Genomic DNA, 24,361 nt, shown 5'->3' on the forward strand with positions numbered 1-24,361 from the left:
TTTTTTGCATTTTTTTTTAAAAAAAAAATTAAATATAAAAACAATTAAGTCTTTTTAATAATTTATGTTAGAGAAACATAAATTATTGACGGATGGGTCACATTGAAAATTTTTTGATACTTTGAAGTACATTGTCAAATTTTAAACATTAGATGCCAAATTGCAAATAAGATGAATCTTTAGGGAGGTAAAATGCATTTTCCCCTAAAAGAAATAATGAATAATGAAGTAAAGATATTTCTAAAGCATCCAATGAGAATGAAAAATTCTTAAATGACAACAAAATCAGTCTTAAACTTTGAGAATTACATAAAGGAGAAGCCTCAACAGAAAAGAAACAAAAAAGTAATGTTTTCCCACACATCAGTATCATCATTTCGTACGAGGAAATCACTTGGCGGAGATCATCATGTATGGCATTGACTTGAGTTGACGTGAACAAAGCTGCTCATTTATTTGTCTGAATTTCTCTTTAAGCCTCTTAATCTGCAAAGACACAAGCACATTGGTCAAACCAAAGAGAGTGCCAAATTTGACAGTCTAGAAGAAAGACTGGAATACCCTTTTCAGCTCAATCTCTGTATCACGCTTCCGCAGGTGCAGTGAGTGTTGCAGGTTGGTGATGTCAAAAATACTATCCAAGTCATCTTCAAAAGCAGATTCCAAATCCTCCCGGAGGAGTGCAGGCAACTTGTCTACAACCGGCATTAGCAGGAAGCAGTTGAACTGTAAAAGGCTCATGCAAATAGGAGAGATGTGAAAAGAAGATCTTCATGAATATATGAAACCAAATCATATCCTTTTCCCATTATATGTTTTATACATATAGCTTAATGTCAATGTTGTACTACATCAATCTATAATTTAGCAACTAAACAATGTAGCGGCAAGAAAAAAAAAAAAAAAAAAATGGAAATTCTTCATACTAATTACGAAGAATAACAAGCAGGATATACATACAAACCTTTAATTCTGCAGATGCCAAGAAATATTCTTTTATGCCATGAAATATCTGTTGTACCAAAGCATAAACAAGCCTTTCGGATGAAGGAGCAAGCCTCCGATTCCAAAGTGTGCTATCCAGAAGATCAGCCAGCCTTGTTTCTGTTGTCTGAACAGAAGAGGTCGAGTCGGTGCTTGAGGCCAGATGACTGAGCTTTACATCCCCCTTTGGTTTAGTGTCCTGCTTCTCATTGCCAACAGACCCCAACATCGAATCATGGGAAAGTCCAGCAGACACAGGATTACCGCCCATTGTGGGTTGTTCTGGTCCTCCAAATGAGTCTAAAAATTGGCGTAACCCAGCCCGATTCTAAAAAAAATTGATGTCAATAGTTACATATGATTAGTAAAGCAGAAACTAACTACTTTTTCCATGTTCTTGGCATTTAACTGTTGAGTCCCATGGAAATGAAATCACTCATGTTTTATTCTGGTTTCTTTAGCATTGGAAGGCACTAAGATATCCCAGAAACTAACTACTTTTTCCATGTTCTTGGCATTTAACTGTTGAGTCCCATGGAAATGAAATCACTCATGTTTTATTCTGGTTTCTTTAGCATTGGAAGGCACTAAGATATCCCGACCATATGTACATGCACATGCACACGCATATGTGATGTTTAACATCAGAAGGCATGTGCACACCAGCGACAGCAAGACTCTTTGACATCTCAAGGCAGAAATACATCCTTTCCATATGCACTATATAGACAAAGTTAAATTACACAAACACATGCATATACGTAAAACAATTATCAAACATATCCAATACTTTTAGCCCATTTTCAATTAGATCAAGTAAATTTTTCAATCAGCTCCTTGAGCTTTCCCCCGCTTTGATCAACTTCCTCCTTCCCTATTTCGTTAACTTTGCTAATGAAATTTTGAAATTTCAATTATTCCCAAAAAAGAAGAAAGAATTGCACAAACAAAAAAAAAAAAAAAAAAAAAAAAGAAGAAGAAGAAGACGGCGGGGCCACTATGTAGTCTATGTCTCTCACTAGAGCCACCACCTTTTGAGATGGTGACACCACTGTTGGAATTGTTGTAAAAGATGGTGATGACACCACTGTTGGAATTGTTGTTGCGGCCATTATAGTGGCAGCGGTTGTGGCAAACTAACACTTGGTTGCTGGGGTTCAGCATCGCCATCTTCTACTTCTTTATCCTTATTCTTTTTCTTTCTCTTTTTCTTTTGTGCGTTTCTTCTTCTTCTTCTTCTCTTTTTCTTTGTTTTGGCTTTCTTACGTAATTTTTTTTCTTTTTGGACACAATTGGAATTTTAAAATTCCAGTTAGTAAAGTTAATTGAATTAGCATGGAGGAACTCACAAAAAACGGAAGAAAGCACAAGGAGCTGATTGACAAAATTAAAAACCTACAAAGTTAATTGAGAACTGGCTAAAGTGAGAAAAATAAAAATAGAAATAAATAGCAAATATAAAATATAAAATATAAAACAAGAAAACAATATTACTCCATCATCTAACTTGACAAAAAATAAACAGAACCAAAATATATATTTAACGCTTATGAAAACTCCTGGAATTGGTATATATACCTAGCATAGGCTAATCTACAGAAAAAAGTATACAGTTGGAAATGCAGTATAAGAAGAATTGGATTGGCTATGTTCATGGAGACTTAAATGCCTCAAAGCAAAATATATTAACCTTATTGTGGAGGGACCAAGTGACATAACGAGTGGTGCTTATTAAATCCTCCATGCATCTGCAGCAAAAGCACATGGAACAATGAGCATAGATATCAGGGCAAAGCAAAAGAGACAATCTTAGCCAAGCATCATGTACAGACAAAATCGAGAACATCTCATGAAAACCTAAGCATCTGCAAAAGGTGAAATAATACAAAACTAAGATACTCTTTGACCAAATATGACAACTTTCAGGTTCTTTTGCAACCTCTATAACCAGTATGCACCACCCTCAATAGAATTAAAAAATAATAACAAAATCAAAAATAAACTAAGCGACAGAAGTTCATGAAAGAGTTCCAAAAGATAAATGGAAAATATAATTTTGATGCATTTGTAAAATTCAACAGCTGAAAGCGTTCCACTACTTATAATTTGACAAATGTCCAAAGATAACCATAATGGAAAGAATCAGCTAACCCACTTGTAAATCATCAACTGGGTTCTGCTACAGATACCTGGGATAAATCCCTGCCTTCAGACATCTTCCCATATAAAAGGAAGCATAGCTAAATCACTATAGGCTTGAAAGAAATCAAATCCTAATTGGACTTCAACATGACTATCCATTTTGTTGCTTGATTGCTAGTGCAAAAGAAATGGCGTACAATACATTAGATTCAACAGACCTCAAATACTATACACTTTAACTTTGGGGTAGGACTGTGCATGTCAACCGCCTACCGGCTACCAACCGCCAACAAGCCGCCTACCGGCCGTAATGGCACTGCCACCGATGACCAGAGGCTGGTAGGCAGTAGAAGAAAATCATTACCAACATTAGTCAGTTTGGTTGGCAGTATAAGATTTTTGGATAGTCGGTTAACCGACCTGAACCGACAATCTACTTTTTAATATAGATATATTAATCAATACAACATCGTTTGTCACAAAACAACACCGTTTTATCCCCTTTATATTTATCGCTTATGAAAAACCCTAACCAAACTTAGATTCTCTCATTCTCACACACTTTTTCTCAGAATTTCTGCTCAAAGTCTCTCTTGCCTTCGCACCGTCGTCCCCCTCTCTACTCCGCCACTGTCCTACTTCACTCTCAGCCCTCATCAGTCATTAGTCGTCATCCATTAGCCCATTCCGACTACCAACCGTCACTATCACCAACTTGGCAATGATGGATGGTAACAGATAGTGACGGTATTACCCCCTTATCAAAAGAAGTCAATGAAAATACCAACTTACCAACAAGGGGTGGGGCGGGAGGTGGAAGAGCCCCTACTGTCCCTGTTTTATCCAACTCCCACCCCTACTTTGGGGTCATCTTTTTAAAGGCATTAGGCATTTGGGAAGCTATTTGTCTAGAGGTTTGAGTGGAGACTATTAGCTTGGAAGGCAAAACCTATGGGGAGGAGGAAAACCACTCATATTAAAAAAATAGGAAAAATGTAAAATTGGTCCCTGTGGTTTGAGGTTTTGACAAATAGCTACATGAGATTTAAAAGTGACTAAATATTCCTTAGTGTAAGCCCCAAAAAAAAAAGTCATTGCCTTTAGAAAAGTTAATAGAATATGTTAATGAGTCATATCAGGACCAATCATATTGTGACATGTGTCATTTATAATAAAACAAATATTAAAATATGAAAAACAAATATTCAATTTTTTTACAAAAAAAAAAAAAAAAGAAAAAAAAAGAAAGAAAGAAAAGGCAAAAAAAATTGTACAAAGAGCTAATTCAAATCTCCTTGAACTTTGATTCTTGGCGATTTATGTCAAAAACAAGAGACACCCAATTGAGACAGGTTTTTAGATCCCGTTTTAGGAACCTTTGATCCCAGCAACAAACACGCTTAGGGATGCACAACACAATTCCAAGTCTCACGAGAGAGAGAGAGAGGAGGGAACTTTGACTTTTTTCTTTTTCTTTGCACAATCAATGGTGTCTCACATAAGAAAAAATTGATCCTATCAATTTTACTCTTCAAGAAAACCACACAAAGATCGATGGCTTGACAAAAAGAACCAATTGTGACCCAAAAACCTAGAACCCACCAAAGCTAAAGAATAGACCTCTTAAGCAAAAATGTAGAGTCAACTAGCTCTATAAATTTTCCCTGCCCAAAAAAAAAAAAAATTTCTCATGAAACTGAATAATTGTAATTGTACTAAATAATTGTAATTGCACTCTAATATTTATGTTTTGATTATTCAAATACTCCCAATGACTTCTTATCTTTTGCATTTGACCATTGCATGAAATAATTTGTAGTCGAATTAAAGTCATTAAATAATTGTCACTTTAATTCACTACCTCTTGAGCCTTGAGCACCCAATTTAATCCCATGATTATTATTGTAGTTGTGAAATCTAATTTCACTTTGTATATATAGTTTGAGCAACTCTTACTAAAACATTCAGGCCGAGATTAAAAATAACCAATTTCATTAAATCTATATCATGGGGATATTTCATATTGCTCTGATTAAATCAAAAGATCATGAATTCCATCTTGAGCAATGTTCCCACAATGCTACATGTGATCACCCAAACACACCGAAATTGACCATGAAATATCCCACTCTTAAATGTATTTAAGTGACCTAAACTTCACATTTAAGTTCACATTCCTCTCATAGTTATTTGTATCGACAATCATTATGATAGAAGTCATGCGGTTCGTTCAGTGCATTGTAACTGCACCAACATATCAATCACAAGTCCCTACTTCACATGATAAAGATAGATCATCATAATTGATATGTTAGTCTTATCAAATGGAATGTCCAATTCTATTACTGACTATGAACAACAGTTTATAAGTTACAAGGTTTATAGTTAAAAATATTTTGTGTGATAATCTCAAACCATATTCAATATAACTTAAGAGCTATACATTTATCATAAATAATAATCATTTGATGCATACATGTAAACAGTGATATGCCCAATGTACTTGAAATAAATCAGCAAATAAACTTTATTTAATAAACTAAAATGTCATACAAAAGGAATTAGACTTTAGGGCATAAGCCCTAACAAGATATTATATCCACATCTTCTTACCTTACACTCTGAAAGAAAACAAAATCTCTAAGAAAGAAATGACCACATCCACCTCTGAATCCTATATGGATTTGGTAAAAATTATATTGCAATGAATATTGCCGTCTCAAAAGTACATATTATCCGCCACCCACACATCCTTACTATGTGCAATACTTAACAAGTCTGGCTAAGATATCTTTCATGGTTGATCCCCACACCAACATCATTCAAAAAACTGACCTTTTGACCCATCACTCACCTCATATCTAACAAATTTTGAAAAAAAATTCGCATCCCCTTCTTATAAATTTCCATACTCCCACTCCAAATGGCCTCATTACCTCCTTAGAGCAGCAATCTCCCCTTAAACAATCATATTTAGTATATATCACCATTCTTCATAAAGCCTCCCTCTCCATGGCATACCGCCACAACCATTTTCCCAAAAGAGTTCAATTAAACTGAAGTAGATTTCTAAGCCCCAAACCACCTGATTTCATCGAAGTACAAATTCTTGACCAATTCACTAAATGGAACTTAAAATTCCCTCTAAAGTTTCTCAAGCCTATTAGTCACACCTACTAGAATAGGGAGAAGAGACAAACAATAAGTAGGCAAATTGGAAAGAGTACTCTTGATCAGAGTCGATCTACCAACCTTAGATAAATAAAGCTTTTTCCATCCAGCTAATGTTCTATTTTTTCAATGATGCCATTCCAAATATACCCTTGTAAAAAGCATCAAATGGCAAACCCAACTACTTCATTGGTAAAGAAAATACTCTACAACCAACAACAGGAACAATTTTTTATTTTAACAAATTAATCTTCAATCTCAAACAGCTTCATAACATAAGAAAATACATCGCAAATGTTGTAGTTGTTCGGAATTTGTATTACAAAAATCAAAGGATGATCAACAAACAATAAATGAGACACTAACGACTCTTTATTATTCCTCAACCCCCCCTTGAAAATCAAGACAAAAGTCTTCTATCCACTGCAGTAGTCATCATCCTAATAGCAGCGATAGGGAATCCCCCTCTCCCAATCCACGAAAGAAACTAAAGAACCCAGACGGTAAACCATTAATAAGAATGGACAACCGCACCGCAGTAATACAATGCACTATCCATTCCCTCCATTTCTCTCCAAATCCACTTCTCTTCAACCAATATAGCAAGAACTCCCAATTCAGATGATCATACACCTTCTCCAAATCCAATTTACACAATACACCAGGTTCCCCAAATTAATCCAACATTCCAAACATTCATAGCAACCAAAACTGAATCCAAAATTTGTCTGCCTTCGATGAACGCATTTTGGGAATTAGAAATAATCTTTCCCAAAACCGATGTTACCTACTCGCCAAGACCTTGGAAATGATCTTATATACTCCACCCACTAAGCTAATAGGACGGAAGTCCTTAATGTCCACAACACATGCCTTCTTTGAGATGAGGGAGACTATGGTTGCATTAAAACTCTTCTCAAAGGGTGTAAGGTTTGCGTAGATGTGCATATCTATGTTGATGTCTTAAAGCAGATTTTCTGTATTAAGACAAGGACCATTGCTACCTTCTAAAGTTGTGGCTTTATTACTTATGAAAAACAAAAAGTTGTGACTTTTTGGTTGCTCAATTAGATCCGAAGAGTTTATACCATCAAGGAAAAACAACTACAAGGTATGATCAAACAACATCAATGTAACAGAGACAAGTAGTTTACTTTTCATGGCAAGCTCTTTCAGTAGTTTCAGCAAATCTGTTAAAGGCAGAAGCAACACGCCTGAGAAACACTTCATGGCCACTTAGATACTCGCCATCTTTCTGTTGAAAACCAATTAAGGTAGGATGGATAATTGGTAATATAACTTATGTAGAACAAATATACAAATGATATTTATGTGGTCTATAAATATAAGATGTAAAAACCATCAATCCCACAAACAGACAGAGCCCATACTTGAAGAAGATAAACAGAGATAGGAAGCAATCTCTTCAGTATGTGCAAGAGTCTACCACCCAACTACACCAAGAAGTGAGAAACGTTAGCTTTCCATAAAAAGCAGAAATAAACAATGTAGTATTTTGTGAGACAGGATAAAAATACTACAACATATTCAGTGAACACATGCGCAAACCTTTATTTTACAAGATAACTAATGAGGAATATAGCCAATCCCATTGACATGTAAAAAAAAACAGAAGTAGAAGATAGGAAAAACAAATGGAAACAAATCAGAGATGTTGTTCAAGACAAGTTTGATTAACAATTGGCAAATGCAATAAATTTTGACAAACATTGAACAACTAAATAAAGAGTTCCTAAGCAACCAGAAGGGTTTAAGAATCATCCTAGTATCCTTTGGAGATCTAATGAATGACAATAAAGAACTCTATTGTTACGTTTCAATTAACAATAATGAGCATCAAAACAGTATCTTGGAAACATAGTCATTATAGAACTGAATGCCACTAAGAATTCTAGTCTGGTTTACATATTTACTTAAAGACTAATGCCTGCTTGGGGTAAATCTACTTCCTTTTCAAACAGTGTTCATCATTCAGTGTTTTGAGTCCAGTTCCCCTTTCCCAAATTTTCTTATAAAAAAAAAGTGTTCATCATCACCCACTAGAATGGATATTGTCCCCATAATTATTCTCTCTTTAGATTCTCATCTTCAATAAATCTCAACCTTTGATAAATATGAAATACAAACTTAGCATAATATCACAAGTAAACTTTTCATGACCTCGGGTTCAATAAAGGAAAAAATTTCTATGACTACCATAAGGCCAACTACACTTTACAGTAGAAAATATACGCAATTAAGGAACAATATGTCCATTAAACAGGTATAGCTGCAATGAAGAGAGCAGGCTCAGATATTTAATAAGACACATAACTCTGTGACAAGGTCCTCCCTTGGGACACATGTTGCTCCGCCATCCTCTACTAACTGTTGCTCTTAGCATCTTTCACGTGTCAAATGGCCTCCTATTAGCATTTTTTTTTTTTTTTAAATGACTGGTTGAGCAGATGACAAAATCGCAAATTCTCACGCTAGAGTGATAACCTCTAATAAAAGGGCCGGTACAAGGAGGAATTCAATTCTAAGCACCTGAAAAGAGTGCTATACTTGGATTATTTCCAATCCACTTTACCCAACTCCCTCTTAACATTATTAAGATATCTCATCGAGGATCCAGACCACTAACAATTACCCATTTTTTCTCGACAGAATTGCATTAATCTCTCCTTAAGCTACACACTCAGCAATTTCATCCTCTTTGAAACTCCTTAGCACCCAAAATAGCAATAATATTTTTTACAAGTTAAAAGAATATTAAGTTTTATTTGTTCAATGTATTACTGGATTAAAAAGGATGTAGCAGTTCTATGATTTGGGTTAATAATATGAACCAATATGGCTGAATTCATTCCGCTAAATATTATGTGCATAACAAGACTTTTCACACCAGAGATTTTTATTCCACTGAATGTGAAAGCTCAAGACCACCACAAAAATCAAGATAATAGTACTTATCACCTGATGAAGAAAAGGTTCAAATGTGTCCCTAGCCTTTGCAACAGCTATTACGCAAGCTGTCCTGATTTCATGCATAAAGAAGGAAGAGAAAGAAAGGAAAATCAGTAAAATTTACAACAAATTACTTATTAAATCATCCCACATATTTGAGTAAATTAGAAAACCATCAATACCTTGAGTAGTTTGTTCCATCATGAATATCTTCGACCCCACAGGCATTTACAATTTCTTCCCGCATAATTGGAGGGCATTTAATTCCTCCAACCACAAAACGAAATTCAGCCATGGCACGATGATATTGTGCACCCCCATAAAGACGCATTCCAGCATTCTACACAAATAAAACCCAAAGTCGATTTTGCAATTTCATAAAACTCTGAATTTTTGTTCGAGAAACAAGAAACTCTCTCACTCCATATATGGCAGTTCACTGAAATACTTTAGCCACGTATTAGTATTACTGAGAAGAAAAATCTTCTATATAGATCAGGTGGCCCATTTAATTCTATATACTGGAGCACTATTTATAGAGCAGAATTTATAGAAGAAACTGAACTTATCTCAACTAAGCCTTAATTCCAACTAATTGGGGTGGACTACATGGAATATCCAACTACTAGGCCTTGTCTAAGGCCAATATCCCTAGTTACCTCTCTAACAGTCATGGCTTTCCTTGTAGCTTCTAACCACATCATTGGTTCCCTTCTTTTACCCTTTTTTATCCTTCCACATTAATATGATCAACCAAAAAAATAATAATTACAGAAAGAATCAGACTGAACAAGTATGAGAGGAAACTAAAATAGGGAAAATACAAAAAGTAATAGAAGATAAAAGCACAGAACTTTTCAGCAAGTTACATGTGTTTTGTTTTATGAGTGGCATTCAAATATATTAGAACTTCAGTGCATATATATATATAAGGTCAAAGAATTCTATGGCTTACAGGTATTAATTTATGAGGAAACTGAATACCATCGGAAGCAACAAATGCCCCCCCATTATTTCTTTCATCTTGCAGTGTTTCACCTGTAACAGAAACAAACTAACCGTTCAAGATCCAACAAAGCAACATAAACAAATAAATAAATCAATCAAATTATAAGAACAAAATAACAACAAATTTCAATGCAAGGGTAAAGTTCACTTTAAACAATGACCATATAACGATACAATATCCACCATATGTCTAAGTTGTCCACAGAAAGCAACATCAAGATGATTTACCAAATTTATCTGGAGGTGCAACAACTGTCCCTTTCAGTAGCAATGACAACTGAGTGATAAAACATAGTCAGTCAGAATGGATAATCATGATTTGGGACAATAATAGTGTAGTACGAGCAGTGCTAATATCCAACATAGATATGCTTGTACATGTGCGTGTATAACATGCCAATAATATTGAATCTGCCTTTTTTATTCTTTTCTTTTTAAGCTAATTCCTTTTTTTATGCTGAATGCATAATCTGTCTGCTGTATGAAGGAAGTTTGTATTAAAAAAACATGGACTTTGAAGTACTCTTCAAGCACAAATCTAATAAAAAACTAAGCATGTCCTGCACAATTCATGCAACCTCCTTCTGTTTCAAGACTTTTGTTCTCATTCAGGTACCATAAGCTACCAAAGAAAATTAGATATTGGCACTTGGCAGCGCTAATAAACAATGTGCCTCCTCCAGAATGAGAGGGCCCTAATTGAGACCTTGGTCAAGAACAGATCATGAAATGCTCTTCCTTTCTCCTTTAATTTTACTTCATCCAAGGTGCTGCACATAAAAAATAATTATAACAATAATAATAAATAAAATGAATTCACTACATAAGAAAGAAATTAACAAATAAACAACTATACTAAAAATAAAGATTCTAGCCCCACGAGAAACATGTGGCTTTATTGGAATTTGATCATTTTAACAGGCCAAATACTAATTCTCTATCTAATATTGCTTCAGAAAAAAAAAAAAACACGTTTTTTATTAGTTAAACTAGAGACCTGAGTTCCCGATTTATTTCATTCAGCTTTCTTGTTGTGCTGCGGTACTCCTTTTCAAGAAGTGGAATGATCGATGGAATGCTATCCATATACCTAACATGAATAATCTTATGAAACATTTAGCCATAGAATATTGCAGGCAAACAAAGCATACATGGATTATGTCATGGGCAAAGAACAAAATGTAAAAAGGGGATAAATGCACGTACCTTTTCTGCAGCAACTCTTCCAAGAACAATCTAAGTTTGCTTACACCTATTCTACTTCTTTCTTGCTTTGACAGTGATCGGCCCAACTTCTCCTCCAAAGATGCAACATCATCCACCTCTCTTAGGCATATTGCCTACATTATAAAATATGCTTAAATTATGGAACATTAGAAGTGAAGCAGAAACAGATGACCTTTATCATATCTGCATATCCAATACGACAATAAAGTACAGCTCATATGTAACCAACAAGCGGTTTGTGCTCAACTCAACTAAAATTCAATCCCAATTCTGTTTGGTCTAAGTTTTGTTGGCATATTTCACTGACAAAACACTAGCGAAAATTAGTTCTAGTTCTCAAGTCTTAAGTGAGTCATGTTGGATGAAACTGAAGACCCATTGCACGTACTCTTAAAGAAGACGATCTCAATCATAGTTTTTTATAAGTAATCAAGATATCATTAAAAGCGATGATCTCAATCATTTAATACAGTGATTAATCAAAAACTTAAGAATTTGACCTTAGGAGGTTAGAGTGGTTGGATGATACATAAGCAAGGATTAAAATGTGTCATGAGTTGCACAATGTATAGTTAGGTTTTAGTTTTAAAATAACTTATTTTTCACAAACTATTTACTGGCCTTCGAATAGTACTATTATGGTTCGTATGGTATACTTGGGTTGAGAAACAGAATGCTTTGATTCAGAGATTGTTTGAACAGTAATTGTCGTTATGAACTCAACCCAAGAGCATTGTGAGATTATTGTAGGATAGATCATTCAAATGGTCATGCAAAGAGAGAGAGAGAGAGAGAGAGAGAGAGAGAGTGACAGAGAAAGAAAGAGATGAAGGAGATGAAGAAAATGATTAAGGAAAGCATTATGTGTTCACCCTACTTCCTACTCACAAGTTTATTGTACATTGAGAAATGACAAAGACTAGTATACCGTACTCAGGTATACTTATTACAATAGTAACATATAACAATAACCAACAACATTAGGCACAATGTAAGGTATGAAAAATTCTTTAGTATTAACACTATCATTCAAATGTGACAAGACTAGATAAGTTATTGCTTACCAAAAAAAAAGGACTAGATAAGTGGAATAGTTGAATACCGAACCTGTTTAAACTCGTCATTTGTTCTGTAAACCGAATCATGTCCAGAACCAACTCTTCCCGAAGGCACAGATGTGAAGAAGGGAGAGTCACCCAGTATGAAGCCATCAAGTGTACATGCAGGAGGTGAAAGGAAAACCTCTACATCTGATGCACGTGCAAACTGGGGTATTTTCGTATCTAGCTTGGTCGAGACAATTACAGTCCTTGAAAGCTCAGGATCAATCTGTATATGATCATGAAAGTACTCAGAATTTTGCACATCATGCCAAATATTTAAGGTAGTTTATCCGTACCAAGATACAGTTTCTACAAGACATGAAATTTAACACTCAATTCAAATCAGTAATTTCACAGACAGCAAAAATTTTGCCTCAAGGCAGTAGGATCGCTTAGTTAGGAGTAGGTATAATATTCCAAGATAGTCTTTCTGTGTGGCTTGCCCCTCAAAACGATTGGAGGCTCAATATTTCCTAGCAAAGAAGTGTCGAGTAGCTTTTATTGTATTTTCCGTAATACCAGCTCTGAGAGTATATTGCACTTGTTTTTTGGAATTTCAATTAAATGGTCCATTTGGACTGCTGTGATGAGTACATGCAAGATGAACTGACCTATTTTAAGATAGAAACAGATGATTGATTGGTCAAAAAAGCATTTGAAGAGGAAGGACGCATGTTCGGGAGCATCCAAGTTGAAAGCAAATCGAAGTCACTAGTCCACTTGGTCCAGCCACTAACTAGCATAAGTCTAGTCTATGTGTGTCCTAGTCCCATCTAGTTTTAATTTATTCATAATAGCTAGTGCTTTACAATTGATGTTTTAGATGACTGGTATGTAACTTTTAGTGATGAAATCTTATTGCTTGTTATACTCACTTATAGAGTCATTTTAAGAAGCATCTTTATCAATCTTATGACAAATCAGATCTGAACTATTTCTTGGGTCTTTGAGTCATTTTAAGAAATCCTTTTCTAGTACTAACTTCAACTTTACTTTCTATCTTTTGCTATGATCTGCTGTATTACTGCCAAAAATTATTGTTAACGCCTTTGTTTGCTTTAACTGGCAAGAAAAGTGGTGCCTTCCTGCTTTTTATCAGATCATGTCTACATCAGATCTAAGCTCTTCTTCTTGAATCAATGTGGTTAAGTCTAATCAGAAAAGTTCTTCAGCCACCAAATACTGTATATATCTCACAACAGAATGGTGTAGAAAATCGGAGAAAACAGTTATATGTGGTTGCATGAGGCACAGGTTGTGGAAGACACAGAAGTACATACGGAGTACGTAGATGCCTAGAACATGGAAGTTGCTTACTGTGGTTATTCAAGAGAAGCTGCAATGCAGTGACACCAAAAATGATGTATTGTTGACCCCGTTACTTTGGTTTAAGATACTTCAGGATTTTATCAGATATTGTTTCTTGTATAGGATAAAATCTCTCATCTGAAGATTCTAGTACACTTTCTTTTGCAGTTTGTGTATATGTGATGTAATAAGTTTGGCAGTAGGGTGTTGTAGCCGTTCATGTTTCTCATTTCATAGCCATTCATGTAATAAGTTTGGCATGGAAATTGGACTATTTCCTCATAATTTCTTTTGCAGGAAACCACTAGGTAGTGATCCCAACAAAAGTTGCCTATAATACTTGAGCATAGTCCTAAAAGATAACTATTTCGAGAAACTTCACTTAACCCCTAAATTATCATAACTTTTGCAATTACTCTCCAAAGTTCAAAAACTTTCAATATATTGTATTGAACTCCTAATTTTTGCAATTTCACCCCCTCCATTAGATTTTTCCTTTCAATCTTAACAAAGGGGGTGTCAAAATTACCAAAATACCCCTTTTTAAAAATAAAAAAAAAAAATAAATAAAAAATAAATAAAAAAAGGCAAAGATTCTGGCATTGGTCATGATTTAAAAAATTTACAAAAATACTCACGCCATAATCTTTGCAACTTTTATAATTTTTTTATTTAAAAAATAGGTATTTTAAGAATTTTGACAGGATTTAACGGAAAAACTTAACGAAAAAGTGTCATTGCAAAGAATTAGAAGTTCGATATACTAAATTGAGAGTTTTTAAGTTTGAAGGGTAATTGCAAAAGTAAGCTCGGGGTTAGTGAAGTTTCCCTAATTATTTTTATGGTTACACAATGGAAGGTTTGTCTTCCTTTAAAAAAGAAAAAAAGAAAAAGCAACCCTGTTATCCGGGCAGCTATTTACAGAAATCCGGTAACTCTCCCCCACTTTCCTAATAAAACGAAGTGCAAGATAAGCGATGAAGAAAATGACAAGGACGGGTACATAATGATGAAGTTAAGAAACATAAAGGATTAGAAAGGAACAAACATACTTGCATAACCACCCGCCGGGTAGTTGCATTGCTCCAGTCACTGCAATCTTCGAGACATAGTATAATGAACTCTTTGTGCTGCATTTTAGCTCGCACAAGGGATTCCACTGCACGACCTTGACTCTACCGGGAATGCGAAAGCAATCAGCATTACAATCCGAACAAAAAGAAATTGAAAAAAAAAAAAAAAAGTGTGTTCTGTGGGTTGCATTGAACCTGTAGCGCCCGATTCTTTAGACCTGGAGCAGGAGCAATGAGTCCAGGAGTGTCTATAATGGTAAGGTTTGGGCAATACTTATATTCCACCCTAATAATTATTTCTTTAGTTGAGAATTGACAAGGGTCGCTCTCCAATCTCATGTTTTCAGCTTCAATGTATGCCTATGGAAAATCACACGCAAGTGTTCACAAATGCCATTTTGAACTGAAAGATTTCCATAGCATTCAAAAGCAAACCTGAATTTGTTGGAGGGACTTTTCCTGAGCGGAAGCGAGGGTGGGATCAGAGGCAGCGGCAGAAGGAGAAGGAGAATCGGAGAGAAGGCGGCAGCGGGGGAGCTCACAGAGAGGGTCGTACTTCATGTGGAGAGTAATGGGTCGTCTGGTCTTGGTGCCGCCGCCGACGTGATTGAACTGGAAGCCCATTAGCGCTTCCACCAGGGCGCTCTTGCCGTCCGTCTGGTGACCGACAACAAGCACCGCCGGGGCCTCGAATGGGGTGTCAAACTCTTGCGCCAGACCGTGCAGCTCGTTGTAGGCCTCGTACAGCCTCCACTGCTTCTCAGACTCGGATTCGGATTCCCCCATTTGGTTTTCAACAGGACTGTCCGCGCACTCGGAGCCCCCGTGACTTCGTCTCCATATCCTTCAAAATCCTTTTGAATTGAGATAACAACGCGTGTTCACGTGCTGTGGGCCTCCGTCTAGTGTTCAGTTCAGTCTTTACTGGCGCGCAACATTCGTATCATTTTTTATTTTTTTTTGTGGTTCTTTTGGGCATCAAATGTCGATTTTTCTTCTCCATATATTTTAGACTTGGGAACTAATAGCCTCTTCTTTCTTTCTTTTTTTTTTTCTTTTTTTTTTTTTTTTTTTACTAGACTTCATAAATACATGCCAAATTAATATATTAGTTAACATGTAGGCACAAGTACAAAAATAAAGAAAAATACAAAATATAAAGTATCTAAAATTACATTCTACGTGGTCTTAGAAAAACAAAATTATCAAATATCAAATTTGAATTAAAACTTTTGAAAATTTCTCTTTCAATGTTTACAACTAAATTATCTGCAAGAAAGTTGTAACACATAAAAATCATACTAAACTCAATAGGCCCAAGGCCTCATAGTGAGAGATAAAAGCCCAAAATGATATTACAAGCCTGTCCAGTGCCGAAGGTCTAAGCCCATCGTCATCGCTATTCTATAGCGGCCCGGGATAACTTACTCCCACCATGTCTGTAGCGATCATCAAGCCGACGATCTCAAGGTCAAACACATACATTGATCACATCAACGGTTACCCACATTCTTGAGTACTCATTAATTGCAAGAACAGTTACGAATCACTCTCAGATTAGCATTCATGATAGCAATCACCATTGCGCACCATTCTCGGAGTCGACATTGATTACAAGCATTCTCAGGCTAGTTGCCGTGACCGTTATGCGTCACTCTCAGGATTCGCACTAACGAAAGTAATGGTTTCACAATAACTATAACGATTAGGGAACAATAATATTAACTCCTCCGTCCGTTACGCCCAAATCCTAGATCCTCTGCCCGGTCATCATCCTCACATCCACCACAACACCTATATAAGGGCACAGAAGTCAAGGATACAAGTACATGACTCAATCTCCCACTAAACACTACAGAACTCAAAAAAAAAAAAAAAAAAAAAAAAAAAAAGAAGCTAACTTTAACATTAGAGGAGGATTCGCCGGAACACCCTGGCGTCTTCTATTAACTCCATTTCTATCTTGTAGATTAAAGAATGAGCGACATCCAAAATTACAATCTCACCCCTTAGGTCCACCATACCAGAAACTGTACCAACAATTTGGTGCTGTCTGTGGGAACGATATCTTTTTTGTTCTTACGAAATCAAATTCATGATTATGGTGAACACAAGGTCTAGAAGCCAAGCCCGCTGCGAAGAATCAATAGTCCAGGCCAATTAGCGGCCACCGCCAGCACCCCAGAATGTAGGAGATAGGGAGCGTATCACATCTCTTGAAGCACAAATGGCGCTCCTAATCCAACAAAATGAGGAGCTACGCCTTTGCTTCCCCGCACAATCCCAATCCGAAGTCAATCGGAATGGGCAATCGGAGGAACAGGGAAATCATAGCCACCATTCTGATGGTCATAGCCACCAGCATGAACGTCGTCCACCAACGCAAAAGTAACCAGCGAAACAACAATCGGGGCGAAAATAGCCACATGGAATGCAATACCCGGGAAAATGCTCGCAAAGGCAAAAATTCTAGAAAAACCGCAGAACACGAAAAAGGTCAACCATCAGCCGGTAGCCACTCTGCAAAGCGAGGTAGAGAAAGCTTTGGCGGAGTTGAAAACGTGATTTGCAGCTATGGAGCGAAAAGAAAAACACAAGGCCGCCGTAGTTAGCAAACTTTTTCCAGGGACGGAAATGCCATTCACCAAACAGGCGACCGACCATCCACTCCCCAATAAGTTTAAAGCACCCCAAATCCCGAGCTACAGTGGAGTCGGGGACCCAATCGAGCATTTGGAAAATTATTGAATGCACCTGGCATTACACGCCATGCCCGACAAAATAGCATGCAGAGCTTTCCTTACCACACTCCCGGGAAAGGCTAGGGAATGGTTCCAGAGGTTGATGTCTAATTCCATAGGTACCTTTGAAGATCTCGCACGGATCTTCCTGACTCAATTCTTGGGATCCCGAGAGATAAAGAAGCCTTCCGGGTACCGCTTAACACTCCACCAGTGAGAAGGGGAAAGCCTGAAAGAATTTATGATGCAGTTCAACATGGAAAAATTGAAGGTAGAAGACCCCACAGATGGAGTAGTATTTTTCGCCATCTACAATGGTATTTCTCCCGAGGAGTCGGTGATGAGGAAAATCGCACAGAGGCAGCTAGGCAACCTCCAAGAGCTGTTAGATAAAGTGGAGGAATTCATCAATGAAGAGGAAACTTTGAAGGCAATGAAGTTAGCTCGAAAATTGCGTAAGAAGCTCGAAGATAAGAAGAAGAAGGACCATCAGAGGGTAGACGAGCCAAGACCCTTCAAGAAGAAGTTCAGTGATTACAATTTCACTCCGCTCAACGCCAACATTTCCGAGGTCTTAATGGAAGTCAAAAAGGACCCGGAATACCGGAAACCCCCGAGAATACCAGGGGCTCCGCCAAGTCCAAACCTGGATCGATACTATGAGTTCCACGAAGCTAACGGTCATTACACAGAAGGCTGTATAGCGTTAAGACATCTTATCGAGAAATTCATCATGAATGGCAAGCTAGTTCGTTTTTTGGGAGAATAGAGAAGAGCAGTCGTTCCTAGAGAAAACTACGTCCGAGAGATGAATTACCGGGATCCATGTTGTGCAAATTTTAATTACTCGCGAGTGCACGAATCGTTTGCAATAAAAGGGTTTTGCAAGTGAGAGGTTGGTCCCATAGATAATTGTGTTTTTGAAAACAATTTTAATCTAAACTAATTAAATCCTTACCTAGTTCCAGAAGGCTTTTGGTTTGAAATTGAAAACAAAACAAAATAAAATTAATCAAAAGATAAATACAAAGGTTTCAGAATTCACACTCACCAAATCAAAGCACACATTATTATGTTTGTTCATACATCCGAATTTCAATAAAATCCTATGCATATTCTTTATAAAAATAACCTATTAAAAGATTCCATGAATCCATCCATTACATAATCACAATGCGTATCCAACTCAAATCAAAATCATCTAATGTATCCGTTTGATTAACAAAAAAAATAGATATCCAATTTAAATTGAAAGATGCAATATATCCGTCAGATGAAACACATTGAATATCCAACTTTGGCACAAATATTAATCTAAACAATCAATTACAAGAACTTAATCAAATATTTGAATTGAAACGAACATACAATACACTAAACATTGGAATTGTACGAACAAAACATAAAAATATGCAAATAAATCAATGGCGAGGCTTCATCTTCAACCTTAGTTGAAGGTTTAGCCTCTCATGACAAAAGGAATCATAAAAAAGCTAATTAACTTCATTAAAATCAAAGAACTTACAAAATAATTGATGTTCAGAGCTATAAAAACCCATAAAACACGAAAATGACAAAGAACAGCGCCCTCTGGAGCGCCTCCGTCCAGTTTATAATAAAAAAAAATTGATATTTATAATGTTAGTTAGGGTTTCAGCACTGCCAGGTCGGATGAGTGCGCTCGATCACACACTAGGTGTGCTCGAGCGTACTCGTGCACGTTTTAGCTCTTTTGCGGCATAGCGCACGGGCGCTACTTGCTTGGGTGTATGCGGGGGTGCGCTCGAGCGTGCCTTGCATGAGCTCGAGCATAGATGCGCTCGAGCGTGGCACTGTGCGCTCGATCGTGCCCCTTCCAGAAATTCTTCAACTTCTTTACAACTTTCACACTTAGACCGCAATTTCTTCTTAACAACCTGCAACGTACTAAGACACCAAAACAAATAAAAACATCAGAAAATGGTAAAAGTAAAGGCTTAGCAAATACAAATTAAGGGGTTCAAATATGCAATATTTGACACTTATCAAATACTCCTAAACTTACATTTTGCTAGTCCCTTAGCAAAACAAAATCAAAATCAAAATCAAAATCAAAGCATGAAACATAAGTCCGTTGTCGTGGGAGAGACGATTGCATTTAGCATATGCAACAAGCCTTTTAAACCCCTGGGCATCCCTAGGGGACAAGTGAAGTCTCGTGAGGATTTAACAAGAATAATACCCACAAACATTGTCAGTGCTATGTCATTGAAAAGAATAAAGTTTCACACAAATCATGGTTCTTTCATAAGCAAGCTTAACAAAACAAACACTATCATCACAATCATTAAGGAATCCAAAATCAAAGAACTCATAAATGGACAGTTGAGACAACATCTGCTCAGATAGGTGCAAAATGAAATTAGCATACAATCATGATGCTTCAATTTATTCTCAACATAAATACCTCAAAATTCGTTGGAATCCCTATCAAATGAAACAACCAAGGCAAGATATGCATTTTTTTTTTTTTTTTTGTGTGTAGGTTGTGCAATGTTTAGCTCCCTTAAGCTTTCTAATTGACTCATATAACGAGTGTTAGGCCAATGACTCCCAAACCAGATGATTTTAGGGCACAAGATGTAGAAACATCCCTAAGGGCTTAATAACTCAAGTCAAAAAGGCTACAAAGCCAAACTAGCCATACAATTAACCAACTTGAATTTCACACCTTTTACGTGAACACTCAATGCTTAATGAGGCAAGGGGTCCAGTTATTCAATGAGAAACTCAAATTAATTTTTTATTTTATTTTATTTTATTTCCAAGCCAAGGTTATTCATCAACAAATCACCCAACAAATCTCAAGATACACATGATTCAATTCAAATTTCATACCTCACAAACTCTATGCTAATGTACTCGTGGTGATCAACTCAAAACATGTGAAGTCTCTCTAGCACAAAAATGAGTAAAATGACTCAGATAGATTCCTAATGACATGATGGTGTGTTCACAATGTTAAACAAGCCAATGAAAATCAAACTACAACTGCAGCTAACCCAAGCTTAACAACAACATAGCAATTTATTTATTTATTTTTTTTTTAACAAAAAGACAAACATATAAACAAAAAGAGACAGAGTGTCTTTCCATACCCCCAAACTTGAATAACACATTGTCCTCAATGTATAATGGAGAAATACATTACCAGAAGTAAGGAAATAACTGAGTAAGCAAAAGGCCAAGGCGTCTCTCAAACTTAAACACCAAAACAACTATTAAAAACTAATAGCAATATTTTCTCACAAGAACAAACATCAAAAGTTTAATTGCTGTTAGAAACAAAAATAAAATGACACGAAATAAAATGAAAAAAGGAAATGGACTCAAAAATGAAGTGCGGAAAATAAAAAAGAAAAAATACCGCACTTTCCCCGATCATTTGGGTGTCCAACCAATCCCTTCTACCCTTTCTTCTTTAGAATTTGATAGCCCTTTGGAAGGATGTTTCACCCACTTAGGTAGCTTACTTGCATGCTTCGAAGGATCTTCTTAGGAACATGGTTCCTAGATTTGTGACCTTGTGTGCATAAATTCTTGAGAAGTTTAGCATGAGATGGCTCTTTGAGACATTGGGGAACTGAAGCTTGGGGATTATGGAGTGTCTCAAGAGGGATTGTGATGAAGGAGTGACCTTCAATACTCACTTCCTTGTCATTGGACAATTTTGGAGTTGGCGGGGCTCAATTCGCTCCTCTTTTTCTCCCACCTTGTTGACAACTTTTTCCTCACTCCCAAGTATGTTGGTGGTTTGGACATGCTCATGTGAAGACTTGCTAGCATCATCCTCATCAATCATGTAATAGTTAATGAATGGGCAATCGTCTATCCGGTGAGAAGGATAATAACAATATTAACATGACTTATGAGGTGCGTGAGTGTGAGGAGGTTGGGTATGGGCACACCTAGCTGCTATGAGTTAGTTTACTCTCTCCTCTAAGTCATCAACATGAGCAGTTGAAAAATGTTGCACTAAGGAGTCTTGAGGAGGATAATTGCATGATGAATGAATGGAAGATTGGTCATCGAACTGCGAATATTCAGGATGGTACAGATCATGAGATTGGGGAGCATAATTTCCCGTAGCATGAGCTTGCCATGAGAAATCAGAATGGTTGCTCCAGTACAGGGTGTAAAAATTGGAATTTGATTCAAACCCCGGGCTGGAGAAATTAGTGTTTATCTGCTCATATGAAAAATTGGACCATTGTCCCCAGGATGGACAATTACTAGAACTATGATAAGGATTTGAGCAGTATGAACATGGTCCATGTGCATAAAAATTGAGAGGGTAATTGGTAGGAGCTGGTGTCCTACAACAAGGCAAGGCATTAAAATTACCAATCAGAAAATTCATTCTTCACCCTCATTCTTTAACATGCAACTATCCCACATAAAACAGTAACCAAATATATTTTTTTTAAGGAAATAAAATAAATAAAAATGAAAAGTAACATAGAAACATAAACTAAACAAACATACCAAAAATTAAAACTAAAACTCAAAAACTCACAAAACGGACCAAAAATAAATTTGGCAAAATTTGGTACTGATCCGTCTTGCTGCAGTATGCAGAGGTGCACTCGAGCGCAGGCTAGGTGGGATCAAGCGCAAGTGCTCTGATCCGTCAGCGACGCTGCCTGCTGCATGCGTGTGTCCTGCTTGGTGCTTCCTTGTGCCCGAGTGCACTCGAGCGCTACTTGGATGGGATCGAGCGTAGATGCGCTGATCCATTTGCTACTGCTGGTGCACTCGAGTGCGCTCAAGCTGACGCTAAGAGTAGTCGAGTGCAGGTGCGCTCAACTGGGCCAGATGCTGCCTTGGCCGCGAGTGCGCTTGAGAGTAGTAGAACTACGCTCGATCGTACTTGTGTTGATCAAAGAGTGCTACGGCAAAAACTGCAAACTTGGGAAAACAAAACGAAAAACATAAAGAAAAATTTTTTCTTTTTTTTTTATTAGCAAGAGGAATTAAACAAAATAATAAAAAAAAAATTGCATAATTAAAATCCTAATTATAACTAGTAGAAGGATAAAATCAAACAATTCCTAGGCAACGACGCGAAAAACTTGTGGAAATTTTAATTATTTGCAAGTATACGAATCGTTTACAATAAAGGGTTTTGCAAGTGCGAGGTCGATCCTACAAAGAATTATGTTTTTGAAAACAATTTTAATCTAAAATAATTAAATCCTAACCTAGTTCCAAAAGGATTTTGGTTTTGAAATTGAAAACAAAACAAAATAAAATTCATCAAAAGATATATACTAAGGTTTCAGAATTCACACTCACTAAATCAAAGCACACATTATTATGTTTGTTCATACATCCAAATTTCAATAAAATCCTATGCATGTTCTTTATAAAAATAACCTATTGAAAGATTCCATGAATCCATCCATTACACAAATCACAATGCATATCCAACTTAAAACAAATCATCCAATGTATCCGTTTGATTAACGAAAAACAATAGATGTCCAATTTAAATTGAAAGATGCAATGTATCCGCCGGATGAAACACATTGAATATCCAACTTTGGCACAAATATTAATCTAAACAATCAATTACAAGAACTTAATCAAATAATTGAATTGAAACGAACAGACATTACACTAAACATCGGAATTGTACAAACAAAACATAAAAATATGCAAACAAATCAATGGTGAAGCTTCATCTTCAACCTTAGTTGAAGGTTTAGCCTCTCATGACAAAAGGAATCATAAAGAAACTAATTAACTTCGTTCAAATCAAAGAACTTACAAAAGAATTGATGTTCAGAGCTACAAAAACCCAGAAAACATGAAAATGACAAAGAACGGTGCCCCCTGGCGTGCCTTCGTCCGGTTTACAATAAAGAAATTGATATTTATAATGTTAGTTAGGGTTTTAGCGCTGCCAGGTCGGATGAGTGCACTCAATCGCACACTAGGTGCCCTCAAGCGTACTTGTGCACATTTCAGCTCTTCTTTAGTGCAGCGTACGGGCGCTGCTTGCTTGTGTGTATGCGGGGGTGCGCTCGAGCGTGCCTTGCATGGGCTCTTGCGCAGATGCGCTCGAGCGTGGTATTGTGTGCTTCATCGTGCTCCTTCCAGAAATTCTTCAACTTCTTTGCAACTTCCACACTTAGACCGCAATTTTCTCTTAACAACCTACAAACACTAAGGCACCAAAACTAACAAAAACATCAGGAAATAATGAAGTTAAAGGCTTAGCAAATGCAAATTAAAGGGTCTAGATATGCAATACTTGGCACTCATCAATGCACGAGATCATCAACAACAAGAACATTACTGAAGTAGGAGCCTAGATTGCAGGGATTGGAGTAGATATCCCCGGGAGAATAGAGGAAGGCGGGAAGAGCCTAAAAGAGAACGTGTCCGCCCTACCCGAGAACCTCAAAATCAGGCAAACGCCACAGAAATCCACACCATTATAGGTGGGTTTGCTGGGGGAGGTGAATCATGGAGGCCAAGGAAAGCATTCGCCCTACAAATAAAGAACTCCCATCAGGTATACACCATAGGGAGGCTAATGAAGCAGTCCAGGAGGGACTCAATGGTGTTTGGGTTCTCCGACGATGACTAC

The 24,361-nt window shown here is 36.8% G+C and overlaps 1 protein-coding gene across 1 annotated transcript; it reads right to left on the reverse strand.

The window, feature by feature from the left end:
• Positions 1–253: 253 nt before the first annotated feature.
• LOC132177609 (dynamin-like protein ARC5) lies at positions 254–15,879 on the reverse strand. The gene is made up of 17 exons (XM_059589999.1): positions 15,422–15,879; positions 15,182–15,346; positions 14,966–15,088; positions 12,610–12,831; positions 11,482–11,615; positions 11,273–11,365; positions 10,982–11,045; positions 10,504–10,552; positions 10,223–10,305; positions 9,450–9,607; positions 9,277–9,337; positions 7,689–7,751; positions 7,452–7,552; positions 2,675–2,732; positions 965–1,312; positions 562–726; positions 254–486 (listed from the first exon to the last, which is right to left on the reverse strand). Exons 1-17 carry the CDS (start codon positions 15,770–15,772, stop codon positions 391–393), a joined length of 2,334 nt encoding a protein of 777 aa, XP_059445982.1. The 5' UTR covers positions 15,773–15,879; the 3' UTR covers positions 254–390.
• Positions 15,880–24,361: the final 8,482 nt, after the last annotated feature.

Source organism: Corylus avellana, chromosome ca4 (assembly GCF_901000735.1).
Source record: "Corylus avellana chromosome ca4, CavTom2PMs-1.0".
Taxonomy (NCBI): Eukaryota; Viridiplantae; Streptophyta; class Magnoliopsida; order Fagales; family Betulaceae; genus Corylus; species Corylus avellana.

Bases quoted from the DNA above. Each gene is read 5' to 3' on its own strand.
- LOC132177609 (XM_059589999.1), bottom strand. From the start codon at position 15,772: ATGGGGGAATCCGAATCCGAGTCTGAGAAGCAGTGGAGGCTGTACGAG. The intron at 11,366-11,481 runs GTACGTGCATTT...TATTCATGTTAG, and splicing joins GAAGAGTTGCTGCAGAAAAG to GTATATGGATAGCATTCCAT. The intron at 11,046-11,272 runs GTCTCTAGTTTA...TTTTATGTGCAG, and splicing joins GAAATAAATCGGGAACTCAG to CACCTTGGATGAAGTAAAAT.